Source organism: Lacerta agilis, chromosome 5 (assembly GCF_009819535.1).
Source record: "Lacerta agilis isolate rLacAgi1 chromosome 5, rLacAgi1.pri, whole genome shotgun sequence".
NCBI classification, from domain to species: domain Eukaryota; kingdom Metazoa; phylum Chordata; class Lepidosauria; order Squamata; family Lacertidae; genus Lacerta; species Lacerta agilis.
In genome coordinates, this window is record NC_046316.1 from 79,922,791 (window position 1) to 79,945,738 (window position 22,948).

Genomic DNA, 22,948 nt, shown 5'->3' on the forward strand with positions numbered 1-22,948 from the left:
CCTGACTACAGGTCATCAAGGCCGCCGCCCTCCCAAACATGCCTACTGAAAATGTCATAAAGGCACAAAAGTCAATTCTTTAACAAAAACCAAGGGTAGACACCGAGGTTCAAATTCCTTGTGTGCTTTATGCAGCTTTTAAACTAGCAACTGACAAGAGCAACCATCATAGTGAATTGTATTGTGGAACTTTAACTCTCTTGTTCAACCAAGACTTGACAGCCACTTGGGCTGAATGAAGATCAGTTTTAATTATCCACAACACCCTTTTGATATTCTGCAGTTCTGCATATGTTGTGGCGTTGTATGTATTTTACTAAATGTTTCATATATTTTTTCTGTCAACTACCTTGGGAAATCTTTGTGCGGTCCAAAAGAGGCAAGGGCTTTCCACATGAGTTCCAGCGTGAAAGAGCTGTGTGCATAACAAAAGGAGCAGAGCTTTGAAACATGCAAACCAGCTGCAAACTCCAAGTACTATGTGTAAGACCTGTGTGCAATCAGGGCTTTGAGGGAGACAAGCAGCTGCACACCCCACCACTCTATAGTTTCTCAGTTGCTACCAGAAATATGGAACATCTGGAAGCTAGGTGGTTTAAAAGCTGTTAACTTTCCAACAACAGCAGTTCAGAGAAACCAAGAAATGCCCTTTACAGAAAACACTCAAAAGGTAATAGTTATTAACAACTGACAAGCAGGGGTTAAATTTAGCTGTGAGCATCTGGAGCAGGCACACACAGCAGAAGACACAAGCAAGCATCAGTCGCACTCGAGAGAAGTCCCTTTCACAGTGACTAATGGAATGCCTGAAGAGGACATAAGAAAAATAGTTTCCCCTTCCCTTGCTATCATCTTTGGGATAATATTTTAAACCTTTGTGGATGTGGAAGACATGCACACCGCCCATTTCCAATCCTAAAAGATAATATAATGGAAACAGATTATACAGATAATCTAACAGATGTAAACTATTTATTGAATATTTGCCACCAATATCGTTAAATACATCATCTTGCAGTTTTTTTGTTTTTGCTTTCAAGTTAAAATGTCAGAAACCGAACACCAAATATTTACAATTCTTATAAGGAATGTTACATAATGACACATTAAGGCGTAAATTCTTTTGGCTTATAATTCTGAAAAGAATGATAATAGCAAAAAAGTGATGCAAAATCTTCATCGTGAGATTATGATTAAGCTACAATGTTTTTACAAAAATATGGTGTAAGATGGCAATAAATCCCATTCAAAATCCTGCAATAGGTCCCTTCAACTGGGACTGATAATTTATACAGTCAAAACTTTAAAGTTTACATATAAAGGTATCCTATCCACCATTGAAAAGTACAGCTCTCAACATATACAGATTTTTTTTTCAGGCCACAGTTTTGAAGGTCTGGAGTATCAAGTTGGTTTGATGAATTAGTCGGTTGGCACTTATGAACACATTTATTGCCCTGTTGTAAGAAACAAAACACATTTCAGCAGCAGAATGGAGACCTGAAGCTACCAGATAGAATACATTTCAAAAGTTATTCAAGTGGAATGGCACTAGTGTCAATTTCAGTGCTGCTTATTTTTCAGCACTTACAACTCCAAGCAAGAACGCTGATCAATTGATCATTCAGTGCTAGAGAGGAGCAGCACCTGGACTGATAACTTGAACTAATTAGGCTGTTTGTTTGTTTGTTTGAAGTGTCCAATAATTATGGTAGTTTCTCTCCCCACAGATCTCTCTCCAACCAACCGAAATGAACGACATGCAAAAATACTTCATTTGCACAAGACATACTACATATTAGCATACCTCTCACCTGCAATTCTGAAATAAGGAACTCATTCACACAGTCTTGCATAAGATCCCTTCAATAAGACTGAAAACATGGCAATCTCTTTAGTAACAGGCCAATCTATTTTTGAACACTTGTTGAAGTGTGTTAGCAGAAAGTGAAGAAGTGCTTAAGACACTAGTCAGTGCTGACAATAATCATTGCTGTTACAAAATATTTTAAATAAATATTTAGAAAGATGACAGGGAAGACATAACCAATTCACCAATTCAAAAAACGAAAAAAAACCCAAGCATACTTACTTTCCATCTTTAAAATAGGTTTTCAAAGTGTCACTGAAACTTTTGGAGTATTTTACAAACTCTTTCTTTTGGTGCTCAAGTGCCTGAAATATACATATGCAAAGAGTCATTCAATCAAAGCCTCAACCTTCATAAACCATTTTCATTAGCCACTGGACACCGATTAAAAAGATAAACAGAAAAAAAAACAAGCATAAGTGCTGTGATAGCAAAATTCTGTTTAAGAAATCAAATGACTAACAGCACTTCTATAAATGCTTCTGGGAATGTTTGTTTACAGCAACAAAATTCACACAGAGCATATTAGAAAATTATGCTAAGCCTTAAATGTAGCCACTGCAGACAAAAAAAAAAACCACATATACTAAAAAGCAGGCAGTAGGAAAAACTAGTAACTTAGTGGCAGAAGATTGGTTTTCATTCTGTTTGCTTCTTCCTCTGCAAGTTTATTTGTCTTAACTGCCAGTGGTTGTTGAAATGATTTACAATTCCCACCATCCAAGCATTATAAACTGCGGATCCTTTAATATTTATAGTTAATATGTTTATATTTCTGACAAGCCAACATAGCAGAATTTAATTCACATACCCTCCGGTTCTGGTATTGATATTTCTTGAAGACATTATTTACTGTGTCAAGAAGTTCCTTTATTGCACTGGCGATGTCCCTATTTGGCAATGAAAAGATAATTGCAACATCTTTTAAAATTAGACTAACTCAAATGCAGAATTTTAATCACTTCCAAAATTATGTCTGACATGTATTTCTAAAGGATTTGCTGCCTTACAGAATGAGTTTTAGATATGGCACAGCAAGACTGAACACCAAGAACTAATTAGATTATATGGCACTTCAAAGTCCAAATTAGGTTTAATGCAAGTCTTCCTATGTGGAAAGGTAGCATCTGCTGGATTTAGAACTCGTCACAATAGTGTTACTCAGCAGGAGCTCTGGACTATCTTCAGAATGATACCCTCCCTTCAGAGGGACTCTGAATATATACGTAGTATGAATAAAATAAACAGATATGAAAAAGTGACCCATGATTCACCTTAAACTATTTTGTGAGCACTGATCTCATGAATTGAGGCTGTTATCTTGTCCTACCTACGTCTCTAGGCATTTAAATAAAGTTAAACCACCTGGAAGAAAACACAGCAAGTATCATTGAAAGCAATTTGATGGCAGTAGCCCCTCTCAGAATTAATGGATACAATTTCATCTTGTTCTAACTTGGCAGAATTTAAGGTCACTCTACAACAAGACTAAACAGCCTTGCGCTGTGGCTGACAGAGGTCAGGAGAGAGAAAAGACAGTTAACACTATGATCTGTGGACAACTCTCAGGTTTTCACAATTACAACCAAAGCCACAGAATCCTCCCCAAAGCCACATGTGAAATTAAAATCATAGCCCGAAAAGGGTTCATACAAGCATCTACACCCAAGGCAGTAGGTGTGACATTAAGATACTTGGAGTAACTGAGCATATTCAGGTCTACTTCAGCTTCCTTGCAGCTCATCTTCAAAAATGCCTATCAAACTGCCACGTTAAACCCAAAGGCACAAAAGAGTTGGGATTATAATTTGGCAACTGAAGCCGGGCAGCAGGTCTTCTATGTGTACTACCGCACAACTGGGATACACTTTCCCATTTTTAAGGTTTGCGATTCTGTGGGCAGCAAGCTGTTCAATACCCCCCCCCCCCAAAAAAATTAGTTATGTCACACCAATCATGCTTGCAGCTGGTGACTTCAGCATAAGGAAGAGATTGTGGGAAAGTTGGGTTAAGAGGATGAACCTTAATGGGAGCTGGAGGGATTAATTAAGATTTGTGGAAGTGCTTTCTCTCTGATCCTAACAAATACTTCTCAAGGGGAGAAGTATTTAAAATGCATGGGGAGAGGGGACCTTAACTACTTCAAATATTCTTGAAAAAGTAAAGGAGTGCAACTGGGAAAAGAAAATATGTGCTCTCAGTCTACCTGCTACAGCACCATGAGCATGATTTTTTGCACATTTTTTTCTGCCTGTCTGGTAGCTCTCCCTAGGTATGCAGAACCCCCTCCTACGCAATCTGCGGAGAGCTCAATTTTGCTGCCCTGTGGATAGGCAAAGTGCCTTTAGCTTAACTATTCAAAGGAATCATGGATCAACTAATACAGAAGTTAATTACACCAAATGAGTCTCAAAACTAATTTGAAGGTTTTTTAAATAAAAAAATGGCTCCAATCAAATGATTCAAATGAACGTGCAAGCTTAACTCTCTCATGGATTGTGGCCTTTTACTTTCTCATCACTGCAACACAGAAGGGTTTTAAAGTTATAGTCATAAACATGGGAACCTTTTAAATATGCCATGTCACAGGGCACATCTAATTGAGAGGCCATGCAAGCCCTGAATCAGATGAGAGGGTCTCTAAATTCTGGCAAGACAGACGTTTTAGTCAGTGACCTGCATTCAATGAGGTTTTACTTTCCTTGAAAAACCAGGTTTGTATTCTGGGGATGCTCCTGGATCCACCTTTATTGCTACAGGCCCAGGTGACCTCGCTGACTAGGACTGCCTTTTACCGGCTGATAAAGACAGTTACGATCATTCTGGACCACGATCGCCTGACCACTGTTACCCATGTGGTGGTAACCTCCAGGCTGGATGACTACAACATGCTCTATATGGGGCTGCCCTTAAAGTTGGTCCAAAAGCCGCATGTGGTACAAAATGTGGCACGTCAACGGCTCACTAGGGCAGGAGATTCCCAACATATTATCCCGTGGTAAATAACTTGGCTACCAGGCTAACTTCAAGGCACTGGTTTTAACATATCAAGCCCCATACAGCTTGACCAGATACCTGAAATATCATTTCATCAATCACTATGCTCTGCGAAACCACCTTATTCAGAGTTCTGACACCTACCCTTTGGAATCCCCTCCCTTTAAATATTATGTTGTTTTCTCAGTGCCTACTGAAGACCTTCCTCTTCCCATCAGCCTTTTAAGTAGAGATCTTTCCCAGTTTTTCATCTGCATTGGAACTGTTTCTAGATGTTTTATTATCACTTGTTTTTTGCCACTGTTGGCTCTTTTACGAGGAAGGGCAGAATAAAACTGATTAAATAAATAAAAACAGCTGCACATATGGGTCTTGGAACCATTGGAAGTCAGTCGCTTCTAGTGCCCATCATAGCTACTCTTTAGGTTGACACTGTGACAGCCTCTTTACCCTAAAGACTTCACCAAGTTTTTTAAAAAGCTATAATACAAACTGGCACATGGTTCTCTTAAGGTTAGAGGAAGCCCATTTTTAAAAAAATCTGATGGAACACTTAAAGTACTATTATAAGTAAGAGTTTATTACTGCAAACTGGGCAAAATTGGCATTTATGCCCATTGCCAAGTAACAGATGCTGGTTAAGCTGCTGTAGCCACTATTAGCACTGCAGTTGCTAAAGTCCATCCACAGCTTGAACAGCAAAGAAAACTTAATTTTGAAGCAAGAATTCACAAGCACCATAAACTAAAATGATAAAAACCATAATTTAAAAACACTATAAATAATGCTACACTTCATATAAACTGTAAGCAAAAAATACAAAGCCGGGGGGGGGGGAACCAGCATAGAAGATAGGTTTAAGGAAAGTCTTCTGCTTTGATCAGCAAACTAGTTTAGACAGGAGCACTTACTTGATTGTCTGAAGAAACCTCACTCTGTCGTTGATTTCATCTGGAATCTTACTGAGAATCTGTTTAAGTGCTCGTGCCTTTTCATTTAAGTCTTGGAATTCCGGCTCTGGCCTTTCAATCATATACTCTGAGGGGGTGAGAGAGAAAAAGAAATTGTTTACTTACTGCAATAAGATTAGTACATGGTGGGCAAGAACTGAACTATGAACCCACCTGGTTTTCCATCTTCAGTGTAAGACAATATAGGTAACTGAAGTCCTAAGACATGTGCCTGACTGCTTGAAGGATGCTTGATAGACATGCCAATGCAGGATAAGCAAATGCTGCTCTAGGTGTATGAGGGGTATTTCAGAGCCAGTAAACAGAACCAAGTCCTGGACTTGCATTCAAACTGCACTAATCAGGTGGGCAATGCCAGGTTTGCCTGCCTTCCTCCAGCCACCAGGTTATGAGGAACACCACACGAAATAGTTGCGTGGGGCTTAGGTTCCGGGGATAACATGCAAAGCCAGAACAACCTCAGAACGCTCCATGTGTGACCATCCCTACCTTTCTGGAGCCAGTGTACTGAGCTGGCTTTGATCTCCGCCTTGCTTACCAGGTTCTGGGAGAGTCTTGCAGGAACCTCCCAGATTCCAATAAGCAAGGGAAAGTACTCTTAAGCTCTCTGCCTTGCAGACATTTAATCTGTGTGACTGCATGCTGGCCAGCTGCCAAGAGTGTAAAACTGCATTTGCACAATCAACCCCCCCCCCCAATAATGCTGACTTGAACTCTCATCTGCCCCAGTGAGCATGGCATGGGGTTATAAAAGTTGTAGTCCGCCTGTTAACTTTGATCTTCATAATGAAAGTCATTTTGCAAGAAGAAATAAAGCAACCACAATTATTTTTCATCTCTTTTTTTAAAAATAAAATAAAAAAACACATTTCTTGTTAGAGTAGTATCAATCAGCACAATCACAGATGTTTAGCAGAAATACCTTCTACATCGTCAGCTGCCATGCGCAGAAGAGACTCAGTAAAGTTAACTTCAACACTTTTTTTCTCCAAAATTTTTATGATGATATCTTGTGTGAGACCTGGATTTTCCTTCTCAGCCTGCATTTCAAATAAGTTTTATTTATTTAGTACACCAACAGTCAATTTGCATGCAGTAAAAGATATCCAAGAATCACTACAGGTTCTAAATTCAAAATTATATTTTTAAAAGTTAAAGAAGCAGCACTGCATCGTAATAAACATCCCGTTCTGCACCACCATTTTCTCCTTGAAAGGAAGACCTATATTTCTTGGACTGCATCAACATTTTTCATTTGTAACTTTGCCCAGTAAGCCATTTCATTTATTTCTGTGCAACATTTATTTCTATGCACTATAACAACCTTTCTTCTTTTTAACCCAACTGAAATTAAGGGACAGACTTATTTATATGATTACATTTAAGCCCCTACAACATTATAGGCTGCACAGAATTAGGTACGTTCAACTTATCTTCACAGCTCTTACTTATCTTTAGATACACCAGAATAACTTTTTTAACAGCTAGCAATGTGCATATCTTGTAACAGTAACAGGAGATAATGAACTCTACAGAGGGTAAAAAGGAGCTGCAAAACCTCACATTTCCTATATCCCATGTCTTACACTTTCCTCAGAGTGCTTTTACAGTATTGATTTTTTAGCTTTTTACAGAGGATATAACATGAAGTAGTAACAGTCAACCACCACAGTAATGACTATACAAACTATGAAGTAAGATTGATACTTTCTGCTCCACACCCCTATGCCCAAATTCCTCTCCATTATAAACGGGAAAATCTGCACTCCCACTTCAAATGCTTGTTTCTCAGAACAGAATCTGAAGGTATACTCCAAATCCCAGGCCAGAGAAGGCTATCCTAGGCCACAAATACTGATCTTCTGTCCCTCCCTTGCCCAGTCCATCAGGCTAAAGGAATGGGACACCATCTCCTGTATCACCAAAAGAGGACCAATAAGGAGACATCACCAAGTGCCCTTTCCCCTTTTGCACTGGGAGGCCCCTGCCAGTTCAAAAGCCAAAGACTGAATGAATTTGTTGGCTTTAGTGGTGTGCAAGATGTGCTTGTGAAGTAGTTCTCATACAAGCCAAACTGCAGCATGCAAAACAAAATCAAAAATTCTTTCCAGTAGCACCTTAGAGACCAACTGAGTTTGTTCTTGGTATGAGCTTTCGTGTGCATGCACACTTCTTCAGATACTTTCGTGTGCATGCACACTTCTTCTGGCAGACCAACACGGCTACCCACCTGTAACTGCAGCATGCAAGTCATTGCTTCCTGAACCAGCAACCCCACCCCCACCCCGGTGCTAGATGGAGATGCCCAAAGGACCTCTGTAGCATTAGCTTAACAGAAAGATGCCTGCCCAACGATAAAGAAAGATTCCAAAAACTCCCCAGACAGCTTATTCATTGCTCATCTACTCTTATGGGCCACAATCCAGAGAACCAGATTGCTAATTCTGTCTGCTCAGTGTGTCTTTTGATATTGTTTGCCTTTAAACAGTGGCCTCCCATGCTGCATGGCAAGCCTTTTCAAGAAATTAAGGGGACTTTCAAAAGCAACTTGCAATGCAGCATGGGAGAAAGGGTACGTGTTTGAAGGGGAAATTACAAGTGCCCACTGGGTTTGTGAAATTTTTGAGGGCAAAGCTTCTAGATTCATGTTCCCGATGTTTGAACATAAAACCTTCCTCCTTGAAGCATAAGAATATGGCTTCTTTTCCTACTGGATGAATTTTCTTAAAGCATTTCAGAGTGTCAACAAAGCCCCATAACCAGCTGTTTCCTAAACTAAAGTTAGCTAAAACAAAATAGAAAATTATCTGAAGAAGTGTGCATGCACACGAAAGCTCATACCAAGAACAAACTCAGCTGGTCTCTAAGGTGCTACTGGAAAGAATTTTCTATTTTGTTTCGACTATGGCAGACCAGCACGGCTACCCACCTGTAACTAAAGTTAGCTAGTTAACAAGAGTGCTTTACATCTTTCGCTTAGAGATACAATTTCCCCAGGTACACACTTGAGTCTTCTAAGTTGCCAAACTTTCTTCTTAAACCATGGCACACAAAAAGGAGTATAGCACTTTCAAAGCAAATTCTACCAAAGGCATATCAAGAAGTTTTTTAGTTCCTTGTCCCTGGAAACCAAGCATTTCAGAGCCGTAATATATCTACCAAAAACAAAAAATGTTGGGAGTGAAGTTGCTTAAGCTGGTGCAGTTATGCTTCAGTAATTCATGCCCACTTAGTGACAGAAGGTAGAAGAAAAAGCACTGAGCTTACATGCTGTCAAAGTTAAGCTGTACTCCTAGACAAGAAGTGGGACAACCTGAACATAAGCCATACAATTTGGCAATATTTTTTATAGGGCCAGAAATTTAACCATAACTTCTTATCCATACATAAAGCCCATTTCTACTAGAAGAAAAAATGTGCAAATGATTTACATAGAGTGTAATTGTGCTCATTCAAAATACAAGGCTGTAAGTAACAAGCCAAAAGCTTGTGGCAAAAGAGCACTGCCGATTATTCAAGTTTACAATACTGATTAGCAAATAATTTTGATATGAAGTGTTTAACAATGACAATATTCCAATTTATGCATTTGTTAGAGGCATGATTGGTTTTCACATAACAAAATCTAAATAATTTTGAGACACTTGCAGTTCTTTTAAATAGTGGACAAGGTTGCAGCCCAACAAATATAAAACCATGCTTTCCAATTTCTTTGGTTCAAGCAGCAACTGTCCCAGGAACTAGCAAGAGTGGAAAAACTCATTGGACTTCCCACCATGCTCTTTGTGCTCTAGCCCAGTGTTTCCCAAACCTGGGTCTCTAGCTGCGTTTGGACTACAATTCCCATTATCCCTGACCACTGGTCCTGCTAGCTAGGGATGATGGGAGTTGTAATCCAAAAACAGCTAGAGACCCAAGTTTGGGAAACAGTGCTCTAGCCCATGGGTATGCAAACTAAGGCCCAGGGGCCGGATCTGGCCCAATCGCCTTCTAAATGCGGCCCACGGACGGTCCGGGAATCAGCATGTTTTTACATGAGTAGAATGTGTGCTTTTATTTAAAATGCATCTCTGGGTTATTTGTGGGGCATAGGAATTCATTATTTTCCCCCTTCAAAATATAGGCCAGCCCCCCACAAGGTCTGAGAGACAGTGGACCGGCCCCCTGCTGAAAAAGTTTGCTGACCCCTGCTGTAGCCCAAAGAAGAAAACAGATACCAAGGGACAATCACAGCTGCATTTCTAGGCTCTTTAAGAAACGCAGCCCAATGAATGCCACAGCAGCCTTTCCAAAGGGTGGGAAGCAAAGCTGGGCTAATTCCAATTCACTTCTCTGACCTCAAAACCAAAGCCAACAACGGGGTTAGCACTGCATGGCTATCTCTGCTGTATCTCCTTTAAAGTAGTGTGAGAGGGAACCCTTTTAAGTCTTTTGGGGCTAGGGAAACAATACAGTAAATGACAGGAAGAGGAGAGAGCATGAATGGGACCAGGTTTGAAATGGGAGACTGGCATACCAAGCTCAGAGAAAAGGAGCAGAATCTCCTTAACTGTCTGCAAATCTGGAATATATCATCAATGCCATAGGCATTTAACTTATGGAGTTAGACTAAGTCAAGGTATCTAGCCCAATACTTCTACTCTAGAAGATCTTCAATGTCTCTGCAAAGGTCATTCACAATTCCTACCAAAGATACCAGAATTTAACTAGGACCTTTAGCATGCAAAGCAGATGCTTCACATCCAAGCTATAGCCAAACAGCAGATAGCTTTCTGCCTGTCTCAACCAGATGCATGCTAATTAGTGCAGGAAATGGGAATTTGTTTGGGGTCCCTAGGGAGAAGAAAAGTAATGGATCAGGACAGAACAAGACCAGTAGCTAAATCCGGTATGCAGTTAATCCAATTTTTACATTGCTGTATGAAGCTCATGTACAAATACACACAATGTTAATTATTCTTACCTTAATAAAAGCTGCTCTCAGTGTCTGAGCTGCAGATAGATTTACTCGTTCTAGCTGCAAGGTGGAGTTAAAAGTAGATTGTTATACTAATATAAAACATGCAAAACAAAAAACACTTTGCCTTATGAAACTCCCACTTCCAAATTTTCTGTCAACTCACTTAAGTTGATTCTATGTTTAAGAATAGCAGGCACCGCCTCTCAGCTAAAAATTAAGGGTTCACACAGCCACTTACAAACATAAAATTAGATAGGATAGTGATTTTTTGCTCTCTATATTCACATGGCAAAATGGTTCTGTGAACGGAGCGAAGACCTGAAAATTACTGGTTAACTGGTAGAATTTGACAGCTGGTAGAGAACCATTTCCACAAAGGCCAAGGTTTTGACTAACATACAACCAGGGGTGGTGCAGTGATGCATTGCAACAATCCATTCATAGGACAGACAGAAAAAGGACTCCTAAAGATTTACAGTTGTGTATAACAGACTGAAAAGTGACAACTGGAATATAGCTTATTATAGACAGACAGACTGAGATCCTTATACTTCCAAGGAGTGTGTAATAATTGCAAAGATAATTTAATATTTATATATGATTTTCTGAAATGCACACCAGAGAAGGGCTGTTCTCTTGCATACTTAAACAAAAACAAAAGTTCCAGCTTCTTGGATCAGCAAATATTTCTGTATTTTACCATTTAAAACAGGTCAATTCTGTGAAACTGCAGAAACATAGTACAAGACTTTCTGACATCTCTGTGGCTGCCTAAAACCTGGATACTAATTAAAACCAACTGAGTTTACATTTCAGAAACTTGCATATGCTGAGAAGTATCTTGAGAGCCTTTAAATCCTGAAAAGAATGCCAGAACTAAGAAACAAACTGGAGCCAAAAAAGTTAAGGTTATAGATATTGATTTCATGGAAATAAGCCAAGCTAAAGAAAGATAGAAAGCAGGACTCATTAGAGCAGTTTGTAAAGTCTTGGTAAAAAACGTTAGCTTACCAAGTATAAACAGTATGTTAGGGTATCCTCTAACCTCCTGCTTCCCAAACACTGTAATACATAGAAAATCAACTAGAAAGCATGTTACCTCATTAAAGACAGGATACATAACAGCATAGAGAGGCATGGAAACCATAGAAGTGGTCTCTGCTTCATTCTTCATCTCTTCCATTGTCATCCTCATTCAAAGACCCACTCTTGAAGAAAAAGGCTATCAAAGCAATGGACTTCTCATTCAATGAAGTGTTTCTTCTTTCTTCTAGTTGTATCAGAATGCTTAGAGCACTTTAAAAAAAACTACCCTGGAAGGAAAAGAGAGAGAAAAGGCTTCATTATGATCAATATCACTTTTCAGACAAGAAGTACTACCAAAAATGTAATGCGGTAGATTCAGTACTGCCCCAATAAGCTCAGTTCCCTTCTAATCAAAGTTCAAACGTGCTGCAGGTTAGCTGATGATCTGTATGCAGTTAATGCAGTTCTTGAGGATTTATCACAAGTTCTCATTTCAGCCACTTTCTTGAAAAGAGCAATGAAAATGAGAAATGATGTCTTTAAAATGCTAAAGGTCAATACTATTTTTACAATTTATACAGTAAGCGTTCATCAGCGCTAGTAAAGTTAGTCATACATCCAACAGTGACTTGCTTGGAAAGTGATCGAAGAGACCCAAAATAGCAAGTAACATGTAAGTTGTATGTATGCCAACATAATGTCATCTGCAGAGGTCATAGCTGATAGTCTATTTAATAGATTTACTATAGGTATGACTATGCTATAAGTTTAAAATGTACAAAAAGCTACACAAACCTCTATGCTTAGGTTGCTTTACAACAAACAAAAGTCTCAAGCTCTGTTTTCATAAGGGTGTGTCAGCAACTGTTAGCTCTATGGAAAATAATGGTTCATGAAACCAAATCTGGTTTGAGATCCTCCACCCTACCCTGCCCAGCCCAGCCCAGCCCAGCCCAGCTCAGAGAACAGTGGACCTGAATTTCAAGTATTGGTAAGGAATTACTCCTATTTCACGGAGGATATGAAAAATTATGCTGGAAAAGCATTAACCAAGTGTATGCCTAAAAATTAACAATTAAGTATGCCAACTCGTGACACACCTGAAATATTTTTTCATCCTCATGAGAACTTTGTGGAGGACATATATGTTTCAAAATATCTATTAAATGGGATTTTAATAATATGACAGGTAAAATTAATCTAGTCCATTGGTCTTCAACCAGTGACCCAGGCAACACAAGCAGGTTGCCTTCAACCCAAAGTGAGTCACAAAGCAACACAATCTCTTTTATAGGTTATGTGTTAAAACTGGTAAGAGAAAAGTTACAGGTAGGTAGCCGTGTTGGTCTGCCATAGTCAAAATAAAATAAAAAATTCCTTCCAGTAGCACCTTAGAGATCAACTAAGTTAGTTCTTGGTATGAGCTTTCGTGTGCATGCACACTTCTTCAGATACACTGAAACATGTATCTGAAGAAGTGTGCATGCACACGAAAGCTCATACCAAGAACTAACTTAGTTGGTCTCTAAGGTGCTACTGGAAGAAATTTTTTATTTTATTTTGATAAGAGAAAAAGCAAGGAAGAATTATAGAATTGTAGAGTTGGAAGGGACTCTGAGGATCATCTAGTCCAACCACTGTTCAAAATCCTGCAGGCCCAAGACATGTTTTGTGGCTGGCACGGGCCCAATTACGACCTTGTGGAGATCTCTGGATGCCAGGTTGGCAACTGACATCTCCAACTGGCTGGCCCCTCCAGCTTTTTTAAGCAGGTAAGCAGAAGAGCTTATTTATTGCATTTATATCCCACCCTTTTCTCCATGGACTACAGTATATGTTTTCCTCCCCATCTGTTAATACCTACAATGTCCCTGTGAGGCTGTGACTGGACCAAGGTCACCCAGTGAGTTTTATGACTTGAGTGGGGATTTGAACCCTGATCTCCCAGGTCCTAGTTTGACATTCTAATCACTATACCACGCTGGCTTCCTAGAATACTGCTATGGGACAGCTAGATAAATTAATTAAGTAGGTAAATAAATAAATATGGGGAAAGCAAAATGCCACTTAAAGAAAAATCTGAAATATTTTCCTTTAAGCTTGAATTTGTTTTATTCTGGATTGTTTTATTTCATGTTTTAATGTGCTGTAAACTGCTGTGAGATTTTTTTTTTGTTTAAAATATGAACCTGTACAGAAATGAGTAATAATGATAATAATTCCCACAGCAAAACAAAAGGCACCTAAACATTCCATTGTAGCAACTGTAACCTAGGTTTAAGATGCCATTTGGCAAATGGCTTATATATGAGTTCTAACACTGAGTCCAACCCCCTGCATTGTAGGAATATACAGCTGTCCTGTATGGGTATTGAACCTGCAACCTTGGTGTTATCAGCATCACACTCTAATCAACTGAGCTATCCAGTGGTACAGTGGAAACTGTGAGCAAAGGAGATGGAATGTAAGGGGGGATGAAGGGAGAAAGGGCAAAAGAAAGACTCAAAGTTTCCTAGATTTCAGGATGGACTAAAGGAGAGTGCAGAGTCTGAAAAGGTTGGAAATTACTGCTCCAGTTTCTACCAAATCACTTTATGATTCTGTCTCATACAAAAGCTAACTTCCATTATCCATGCATTGCCTCAGTCAAGAGCGCCTCTCTTATTTCCTTCACCTTTATGTATAAAAACTCATTTTGAGGTTAATGTTAGCTGCACAGCCTCTAGAATGTCAGGTTCATCTAATAAGGTATTGAACAAGTACATTCACACACCCAAGCATGAGTAAATGGGTAGGAAAATGGGGGGGGGAGAGTTTAAAGTGATGCACACTGGGCCAAAAATATCATAATTTCACATATATGCTCATGGGGTTTAATAGCCAGCAACAAGCCCTTGGAGTCACAGTGGATAATGCAGTGAATATGTTAATCCAATGTACAGAAGCTGTGAAAAAGACAAATTCGATTATAGGGATCATTAGGAAAGGAACTGAAAACAAAATGCAAATATCACAATGCCAATTTACAAATCTATGGAGTGATCACACTTGATGTAATATGCAGAGTTCTGGTTGCCTCATCTCAAAAAGGCAATTGTAGAGCTGGAAAAGGCTCAGAAAAGGACAACCAAAATGATCAAAGGGATGGAACAACCTCTATGAGGAAAGGCGCTTTCAGTTTAAGGGGGGACGTGAGTAAGCGGAGATTTGGTAGCAGTGCATAAAATTATGCATGGTGCAAATAAAGTGGACAGAGCAAAGTTTTTCAACCTCTCTCATAACACTAGAACTCAGGGACATGAAATGAAGCTGAACACATAGCCAGATGGGTGGGGTATAAATAAGAAATTATAATTATTACAGTTAAACTCTGGAGTTTTCACCCACAAGTAGTAGTGATGGTCACCAACTTGGATGGATTTTAAAGAGGATTAGTCAAATTCATGTAGGTTAAGCCTATCAAGGGCTACTAACTACAGTGGCTATGTTCTAAATCCACTGTCAAAGCAGCATGCCAGTTGCTGCGAATCACAAGTGGGGATCGTTATACTCTGCTTCTGCTTGTCAGCTTCCTATAGGGATCTGCTTAACTACTTTGAGAGCAGGATGCAGGACTAGACGGACCACTTGCAGGCTCTTCTTATGAGACATGAGGATAACCAACTCCACAAGTACTGCCTGCAAGGCTGGTTTTATCTAACCTCACCCTGAATTCAGCATTTCCCTAGCAAAGAGAGGTTAAGTTTTGAAGAAGGAAGATGACATCTGTCTAGCGACACTGCAGTAAATTTACTGGTTTACAGACAAAAAGCTTAGGGGAAGCTACAGCAAGGCAATTAACCTTGACCAATTTTCTAATGTATATTCTCTCAGCATGCAAGCCAAATAGAAAAGCAAATATAAGCTGGCAGCTGTGTATTTGGCCAAAGTACAAGCATACTGCCAAGCCAAGTTGGCGCACACTATTTCTACACTTAGCTTTTTGCAGAAATTAACACTCATGCTTCAGAAGAGACTGCAGCCTCCAGTCAGGATTTCTGAAAATAACTGAAACTGTATTTCAAAAGAACATTTTGGGCTAATGAAACGTTTACCATCTTCTGCTCCCAATAAACTCTCAGGTACCACAAATTGCAATTACACCAACATACAACAAACCTGTGTTTTTTCACCCCAATGGTAAAAGCAGTTACCACACTGCTGCAATGCACTTCAAATACCAGTAGCACATAGAGCTAGTAATAACAAATTCAGATACTGGGCACCAACATCAGCCACTGTTTAGGCACCTTGGCAAAGGAAGAGCCTGGAATTTTTCCAGGACCAAACAGAAACATTAGCAACACAGAAGCATATGAAGAGAGCCCAAATTAATTTGTCTTACTTCTGTAATGAACTCAAATTTCAGGTATGCTTTCAGAACTGAGGTCATTACATACTGAGAACACCAGACAAGATTATGAGCCAGTGAGAGTCTTGAACACAGCTAAATTTTCAAATTCTCAAGTACCAGCATCAAATATCTAGGTGTGTAGGATTTTATCAGATCCCAAATTTCGAAGGGTAATATAATTAAATTAGATGAAGAATGGAATACTTCCCTGCTGTTTCGTTCTACCTGTTGGGGAGATACAGCAGTGCTTGGAGAGGACGGAAACAGGACTCTTAAAGGAAACTAACAATTATCCTAAATGGAAACTCACATACAATTGTCCAAAAATAATCTAACTTTTACGATTTGCATACAATGCTCTGTTTATACTCTTACTTGTACAAGTGTTCAATATATGGCAACTTCTTCAGTGCATACGCAGTCATGAGCACCATAATATTCAGCATTTCTCTATATAATTATTTTGACCTACTTTACCTTGATATGCCACAGGGGAAACTGCCATTAAGAACTACCTGCTCTTAATGAAGTCTATGAGAAGATTTTCATGCCAGAAGAGAGCCTGTTCTCTAAGTCTCCAGAGAAGAAAGCACTAGCTTGAAATTTCAGTCCCACAGTTACTAACATCTTCCTTTGACTTCTTTATGGAGTTACCTGCTTTTTTTATTTAACTCTATTATTTTATCTTATCATGATGACTAATGACTTACCAAACCCAGGGCAGGTACTGCCAAACCAAATCAGATCACAAGGCAGTTTACCACTTCTAATAGTAGCTAATTACAGCTGCTTAAGGGGGAAATGCGCTGGATTATGGAGAAAGCTAGAGAGTTCCAAAAAAAATCTACTTCTGCTTCATTGACTACACAAAAGCATTTGACTGTGTCGACCACAACAAACTATGGCAAGTTCTTAAAGAAATGGGAGTGCCGGATCACCTCATTTGTCTCCTGAGAAATCTCTATGTGGGACAAGAAGCTACAGTTAGAACTGGATATGGAACAACTGATTGGTTCAAAATTGGGAAAGGAGTACGACAAGGCTGTACATTGTCTCCTTGCTTATTTAACTTATATGCAGAATTCATCATGCGAAAGGCTGGACTGGATGAATCCCCAACCGGAATTAAGATTGCCGGAAAAAATATCAACAACCTCAGATATGCTGATGACACTACCTTAATGGCAGAAAGTGAGGAGGAATTAAAGAACCTTTTAATGAGGGTGAAAGAGGAGAGCACAAAATATGGTCTGAAGCTCAACATCAAAAAAACTAAGATCATGGCCACTGGTCCCATCACCTCCTGGCAAATAGAAGGGGAAGAAATGGAGGCAGTGAGAGATTTCACTTTTTTGGGTTCCACGATCACTGCAGATGGTGACAGCAGTCACGAAATTAGAAGACGCCTGCTTCTTGGGAGAAAAGCAATGACAAACCTAGACAGCATCTTAAAAAGCAAAGACAGCACCTTGCCGACAAAGGTCCGTATAGTTAAAGCTATGGTTTTCCCAGTAGTAATGTACGGAAGTGAGAGCTGGACCATAAAGAAGACTGATCGCCGAAGAATTGATGCTTTTGAATTATGGTGCTGGAGGAGACTCTTGAGAGTCCCATGGACTGCAAGAAGATCAAACCTATCCATTCTCAAAGAAATCAGCCCTGAGTGCTCACTAGAAGGACAGATCCTGAAGTTGAGGCTTCAGTACTTTGGCCACCTCATGAGAAGAGAAGACTCCCTGGAAAAGACCCTGATGTTGGGAAAGATGGAGGGCACAAGGAGAAGGGGACGACAGAGGATGAGATGGTTGGACAGTGTTCTCGAAGCTACTAACATGAGTTTGGCCAAACTGCGAGAGGCAGTGAAGGATAGGCGTGCCTGGCGTGCTCTGGTCCATGGGGTCACGAAGAGTCGGACACGACTGAACGACTGAACAACAACAACAAAGGGGGAAATGGGGCCCCATCAACCTGGGAAGGTAGCTTATCTAGAAGAAAAACACTGGCTGCCTTTCAGGAAACCTTTGAGAGAAGGAAAGGCTAAGGAGTAAACCCTACTCAAATCTGGAGTGGAGTCCCTAAGACGGTTGGGAGGAGTCCTGTACTCCTTCCGGCAACTCCTGCTGCCAAGCTGGTGCCAAATGTTTTGCTCTGCTTTCCTTTGGACTACATCAGTGAAGCGCCAGGCGAAAATGTTCCTCTTTGGTTGATTGTCATCCAATGCCCTTTTTAAAATCTGGGGTTTGAGGGGGGGCTTGTTTGTTTTTATTTTGATTATGTATTCTGTGATTTAATCCTGTGAACCGCCCTCCGGATGTAGGGCGGAATATAAATTTAATTATTATTATTAATAATAATAATCTGGGCAGCCCAGGACCACCAACCACATTGCCCAGGCTTGCACCCTGAGGTCACTTGGGTGCTGCTAATGCAGCATAAAACAATGCGGGAGGCAGCACATAAGAGTTACCTGTCTCTGTAGCCACAGCAGAAGCTGCAATTCTCCAGCTGTCTGATTTAACCCCTGAAGTAGCAATCCATTGCCCAAGACAGACGGATGCCAACAACAACAGTTGCTTAGGAGGTGGTGGCAGAAATGTTTTCAGCACCATTTAAACATTGGTAAGTCACCTTCACCCATTCCTGCTAAGTTGATTCAAAACTATTTAGTGTTTTTTTGTTTTTTGTTTTTTTTGGGAGAGCAGTGCTGGCCAAACATCATGAATTTAACAGAATGGCCCTCCATACCTGTATTTGATTTTTAGGCACAATCCAGGATGTCCATTTTGACCTCTACAGTGCTAGACTCACCATGGAAAATGGCTGCCTAACTGCTGCAGAACACTATCTGCTAATGATGTGCTGTAGTCTGTGGCAAGAACAAGAAGTTTACATGGAGAACATTATCATTACTGTCACTTAATTCTACAACTTCCTATCCTTGGAGTCTGTCAAAGTTTAAGAACATTTCAGCAGTGATACAAAAACAGTCAACTGTTTAAGTGTCTAATGGTCTGAAATAAGCATGTTTATTTAAAGGCTAACACTTTTCTCTCTCAAAATACTAATAAGCTGCCAGGGTTTAGAAATGAGCAACAATACATTTTGAAGGAAAATAGCTTTTCTAACCAATTTTTGCTTCTGCAAGTACATCACTTATTTGCTTACCCATTATTTAAAAATTATATATAAATTTAACATATTAGTTGCTATTATTAGATTAGATTTCAATTAAAAAAACTAATAAATAGATATAGGGTTTTCATTAAGGGCAGTTCTAAATGACAAGTTTTCTGGTGCACAAACACAGAGCTCTTCTTCATTAGTTATGAAGAATCCAGGCACCTTTCTTCAATGTTTTTTTCTTTATTTAAAAAATTTCACAGGGGACAATCATATGACAAGATCCATCAGGACAGGCAGTTTAGGATGCAATGGATCTGTTTCAGAAGAAGAGTTTGGATTTGATATCCCGCTTTTCACTACCCGAAGGAGTCTCAAAGTGGCTAACATTCTCCTTTCCCTTCCTCCCCCACAACAAACACTCTGTGAGGTGAGTGGGGCTGAGAGACTTCAAAGAAGTGTGACTAGCCCAAGGTCACCCAGCAGCTGCATGTGGAGGAGTGGAGACACGAACCCGGTTCCCCAGATTACGAGTCTACTGCTCTTAACCACTACACCACACTGGCTCTTTCAGCTAGTGTTAAGCCCCCAATCCCAGCTCAGCCAAATATGTGCAGGTGTAATTTGCTCTTCCTAACTGAACCAAAGCTATCTGAGCCAAGGCCAGTATAAATCCTCAAAAGGGGGCATTCCAATGGCAGGACTGGGGCAGGGGACTTAGGCTGGATCATAAGCTCAGTCACATGACCTGGCAACCCAACCCAGAACTCTAATTTAAAGGATCATTCTTTCCTTCCTCCAAGCTTAGACAGAGCTGCATCAACCCCACTGATGACCAGGGTTTGGATTTGGTGCAACTTTCTGCTGGCTTAACTCATACTGGCTTGCTGTCCATCAGTTTCTTGTACATAGGATTGCTGTCACATTGCAATATAAATTTTCCCAACTATATGAACATTTACAAACAAAATTAGTGTTTGTATTATTGGGTGCGGCACTTTCCAGAGGAGACAAATATTATTCTGGCACTGGGGAAATGCCATTCTTTCACCAACTAGTGCAGCTTTTAAAACAGAGCATCCTGCGTATAATGTGGCAGCATTAGGATCACAAACCACTTCTTGAAACTATCAGTAAAAAGTACGGTAATACAATTAATTACTTCTGCTCCTCTAACATATCTGCACCAATTTTGTGTATCTTTAAAGTTTATTTATAAAAAATAGTGAATACTACCAGGAAGACTACCTAAACCTCAAAAAGTATAATTACATGGACATTCTGAATGGTGTAGGATTACCATGCATCTGTGACCCTGAAGATGACTAGCAACAGTAGTAGTCTTAGAAACTCAGATACATAAGCTAGGTGCCAAATGGGTCCTTAAACTCGGGGTTCAGTCGCCAAAACGGAATGTCTGGTTGCCATAAATGAGCAAGACACCTCTAAAGTCTTATTTTTCAAATGAAGTACTGACTGTCATTGATTCTCTGTTAAATATCTGACTAATTCAATGACAACCTTGAGCTAGGTTGAGTGTTTTGAGAACTTAAGAGAAGAAAAGTCACTTGATCCAGGGACAGTCCTCATATATTGCCCCATTCCAACCTCTTTTTCTGAATGGTGACTAAGCTATGCAATGACATGCGGTGAAAATTTTCCACATTGCAAAGATTTCTAAATTTTATTTTTCTGCATTTTTTTCATTTCATAAATTCCTTTGTGACAACAAATCATAGAATTGTAGAGTTAGAAGTGACCCCAAGGGTCATCTAGTCTAACCCCCTGCAATTTAGGAAACTCAACTGGATCATACATAGCAGATGGCCACCCAACCTTTGCTTAAAAACCTCCAAGGCAAGGAAGGAGAAAGAGTGGATACAAACTGCATGTGCAGTTTTAGGCAAATTTCAAAGACCATTTCAAAGTCTTAAGCTTTGTTTACTAAATAAGCAAACTAAACATGCAAAGATAGATCATTCTCCATAGAAATTACTCTATGCAAGTTATCCTAATATGCCAAGGATTGCCACCCCCCAAAAGTACTCCTCCTAACTGCCTATACCTATTCTTTCTATTACCACCCCATTAAGGAATCCAACTCTACCCTCTGTTATCCATGCAAGAGAATGCAACAACTGCCCTGGCTATATCAGAGCAAAGGTCCCACCTAATCCAGCACTCTGTTGGAAACCCCTGAATCCGATGGCCCAAGAGCCCTCTTCATCAAACCTATTCTTCGGGCCCTTCACCAAGCACATCAGCTCTCCACACTTGAGAGATGGATGTGGGCATGCACATGTGTGGACACAACAGCAACACCACTCCAGTGAAGTACCGGTCTACTGAAACAGATGAAAGCAGCAAAAACATACCCGGGCTACTTCCTGCTACGGGCTGTATAACAATACAAAACTCTTGACCAAACGCCTATCTATGAAAGTTACTCCTTGCATGCAGAAAACAGAGCACATGTAGGAAATGAGAACCTAACCTTTTCCACAATATGCCAGCTTTGCTCCCCATGCCAGAAAGCATTAATAATATATTTTTTAAAAAAACAACCATGGCCCACCACATTACCACCTGCAACCTGAAGGGAGACAGTCTCTTTTCTTCTGTTGTTTACACAGACCTGGCTTGTCTGGCCTATGCTGCTGTCTTCCTCTTTGGGCAGAGGGAGGAAAACATTACTGTCTCCAACCCCCTGCAATATTATATTGTTATTCAGCATAATTACTGGCATAATTTAGACAAAATACCGTCAAGGGGGGGGGAATATATTTATTATATCTATCTGCAAACACACCCTCCCTTGCTTCAAGAGGCTCAAGGTCTCTCCCCCATCGAGACTGCTTCCTCTTCCCAATTCTTCCCCCCCACCCCACTTCTCTCCCCCCCTCCGACCTTCCCCGCATACCCTTGATGTGTACTTGCCCCCCTCAGCACTAAAGCCATCCTAGCCCCAAATCCTCCCCAACGGGACACGCCATACCTCCCCGCTTCGCAGCGCTTGCACCTGCTCCCCCCGCCCCGTCCCTCGCCTCCCAGGGAGACACACCGGCCTGGCCATTCCCGGCAAATCTCTTCCGCTTGGGAGATCTCGGGGCGGGGTCGGGGAGAGGCCCTGACCCTCAGGGGAGAAGGCTGGCTGGCTGGAGGGGGGGACGACCTCTCCTTGCTTGGGGTTCCTCCGAGCTGCGCCTGACGGAGGCAACTAGGCCCCTCGCCGGCTCTATCCCGGCCACGGGATTCTCCAGGGCCTCTTACGCCTCCGGGGCGGCGTAACCTCTGCGGCGCGGCTAGGCCCCGCGCAAACCTACCAGTGACCCCTGCGGACATTGCCGGCGCTAATAATAAGGGTAATAGTAATGGCTGAGGTGACAACAACGGCGTAAAGGCCGCCGGAGCCGCAGCAGTTAAGCCTCCTTACCTCCCCTCCCTGCCCCACCCGCCCCTCGAAGCCTTTTAGGGCTCCCGAGCGGGCTCCGCCGTCGCTGCTCCCGGAAGTACCAGCCGGAAAGGAAGCGCCCTCCTCCTCCTCCTCCTCTCGCCAGCCGCCGCCGCCGCCGCCGTTACCACACAACCAGGCGTTGTCCGGAACTAGCCGG

At 40.8% G+C, this 22,948-nt stretch overlaps 1 protein-coding gene across 1 annotated transcript; it reads right to left on the bottom strand.

The window, feature by feature from the left end:
* Nucleotides 1-1,019: 1,019 nt before the first annotated feature.
* PDCD10 (programmed cell death 10) lies at nt 1,020-22,869 on the bottom strand. The gene is made up of 8 exons (XM_033150591.1): nt 22,851-22,869; nt 11,898-12,111; nt 10,802-10,855; nt 6,761-6,878; nt 5,779-5,905; nt 2,682-2,760; nt 2,093-2,175; nt 1,020-1,457 (listed from the first exon to the last, which is right to left on the bottom strand). Exons 2-8 carry the CDS (start codon nt 11,991-11,993, stop codon nt 1,376-1,378), a joined length of 639 nt encoding a protein of 212 aa, XP_033006482.1. The 5' UTR covers nt 11,994-12,111; nt 22,851-22,869; the 3' UTR covers nt 1,020-1,375.
* Nucleotides 22,870-22,948: the final 79 nt, after the last annotated feature.

Coding starts and splice junctions, on each gene's coding strand:
- PDCD10 (XM_033150591.1), bottom strand. CDS start 11,993: ATGAGGATGACAATGGAAGAGATGAAGAATGAAGCAGAGACCACTTCT. Junction 2,761..5,778: donor AGGTTTCTTCAGACAATCAA/GTAAGTGCTCCT, acceptor ATTGCCAAATAG/GGACATCGCCAGTGCAATAA. Junction 2,176..2,681: donor ATCAATACCAGAACCGGAGG/GTATGTGAATTA, acceptor TGTATATTTCAG/GCACTTGAGCACCAAAAGAA.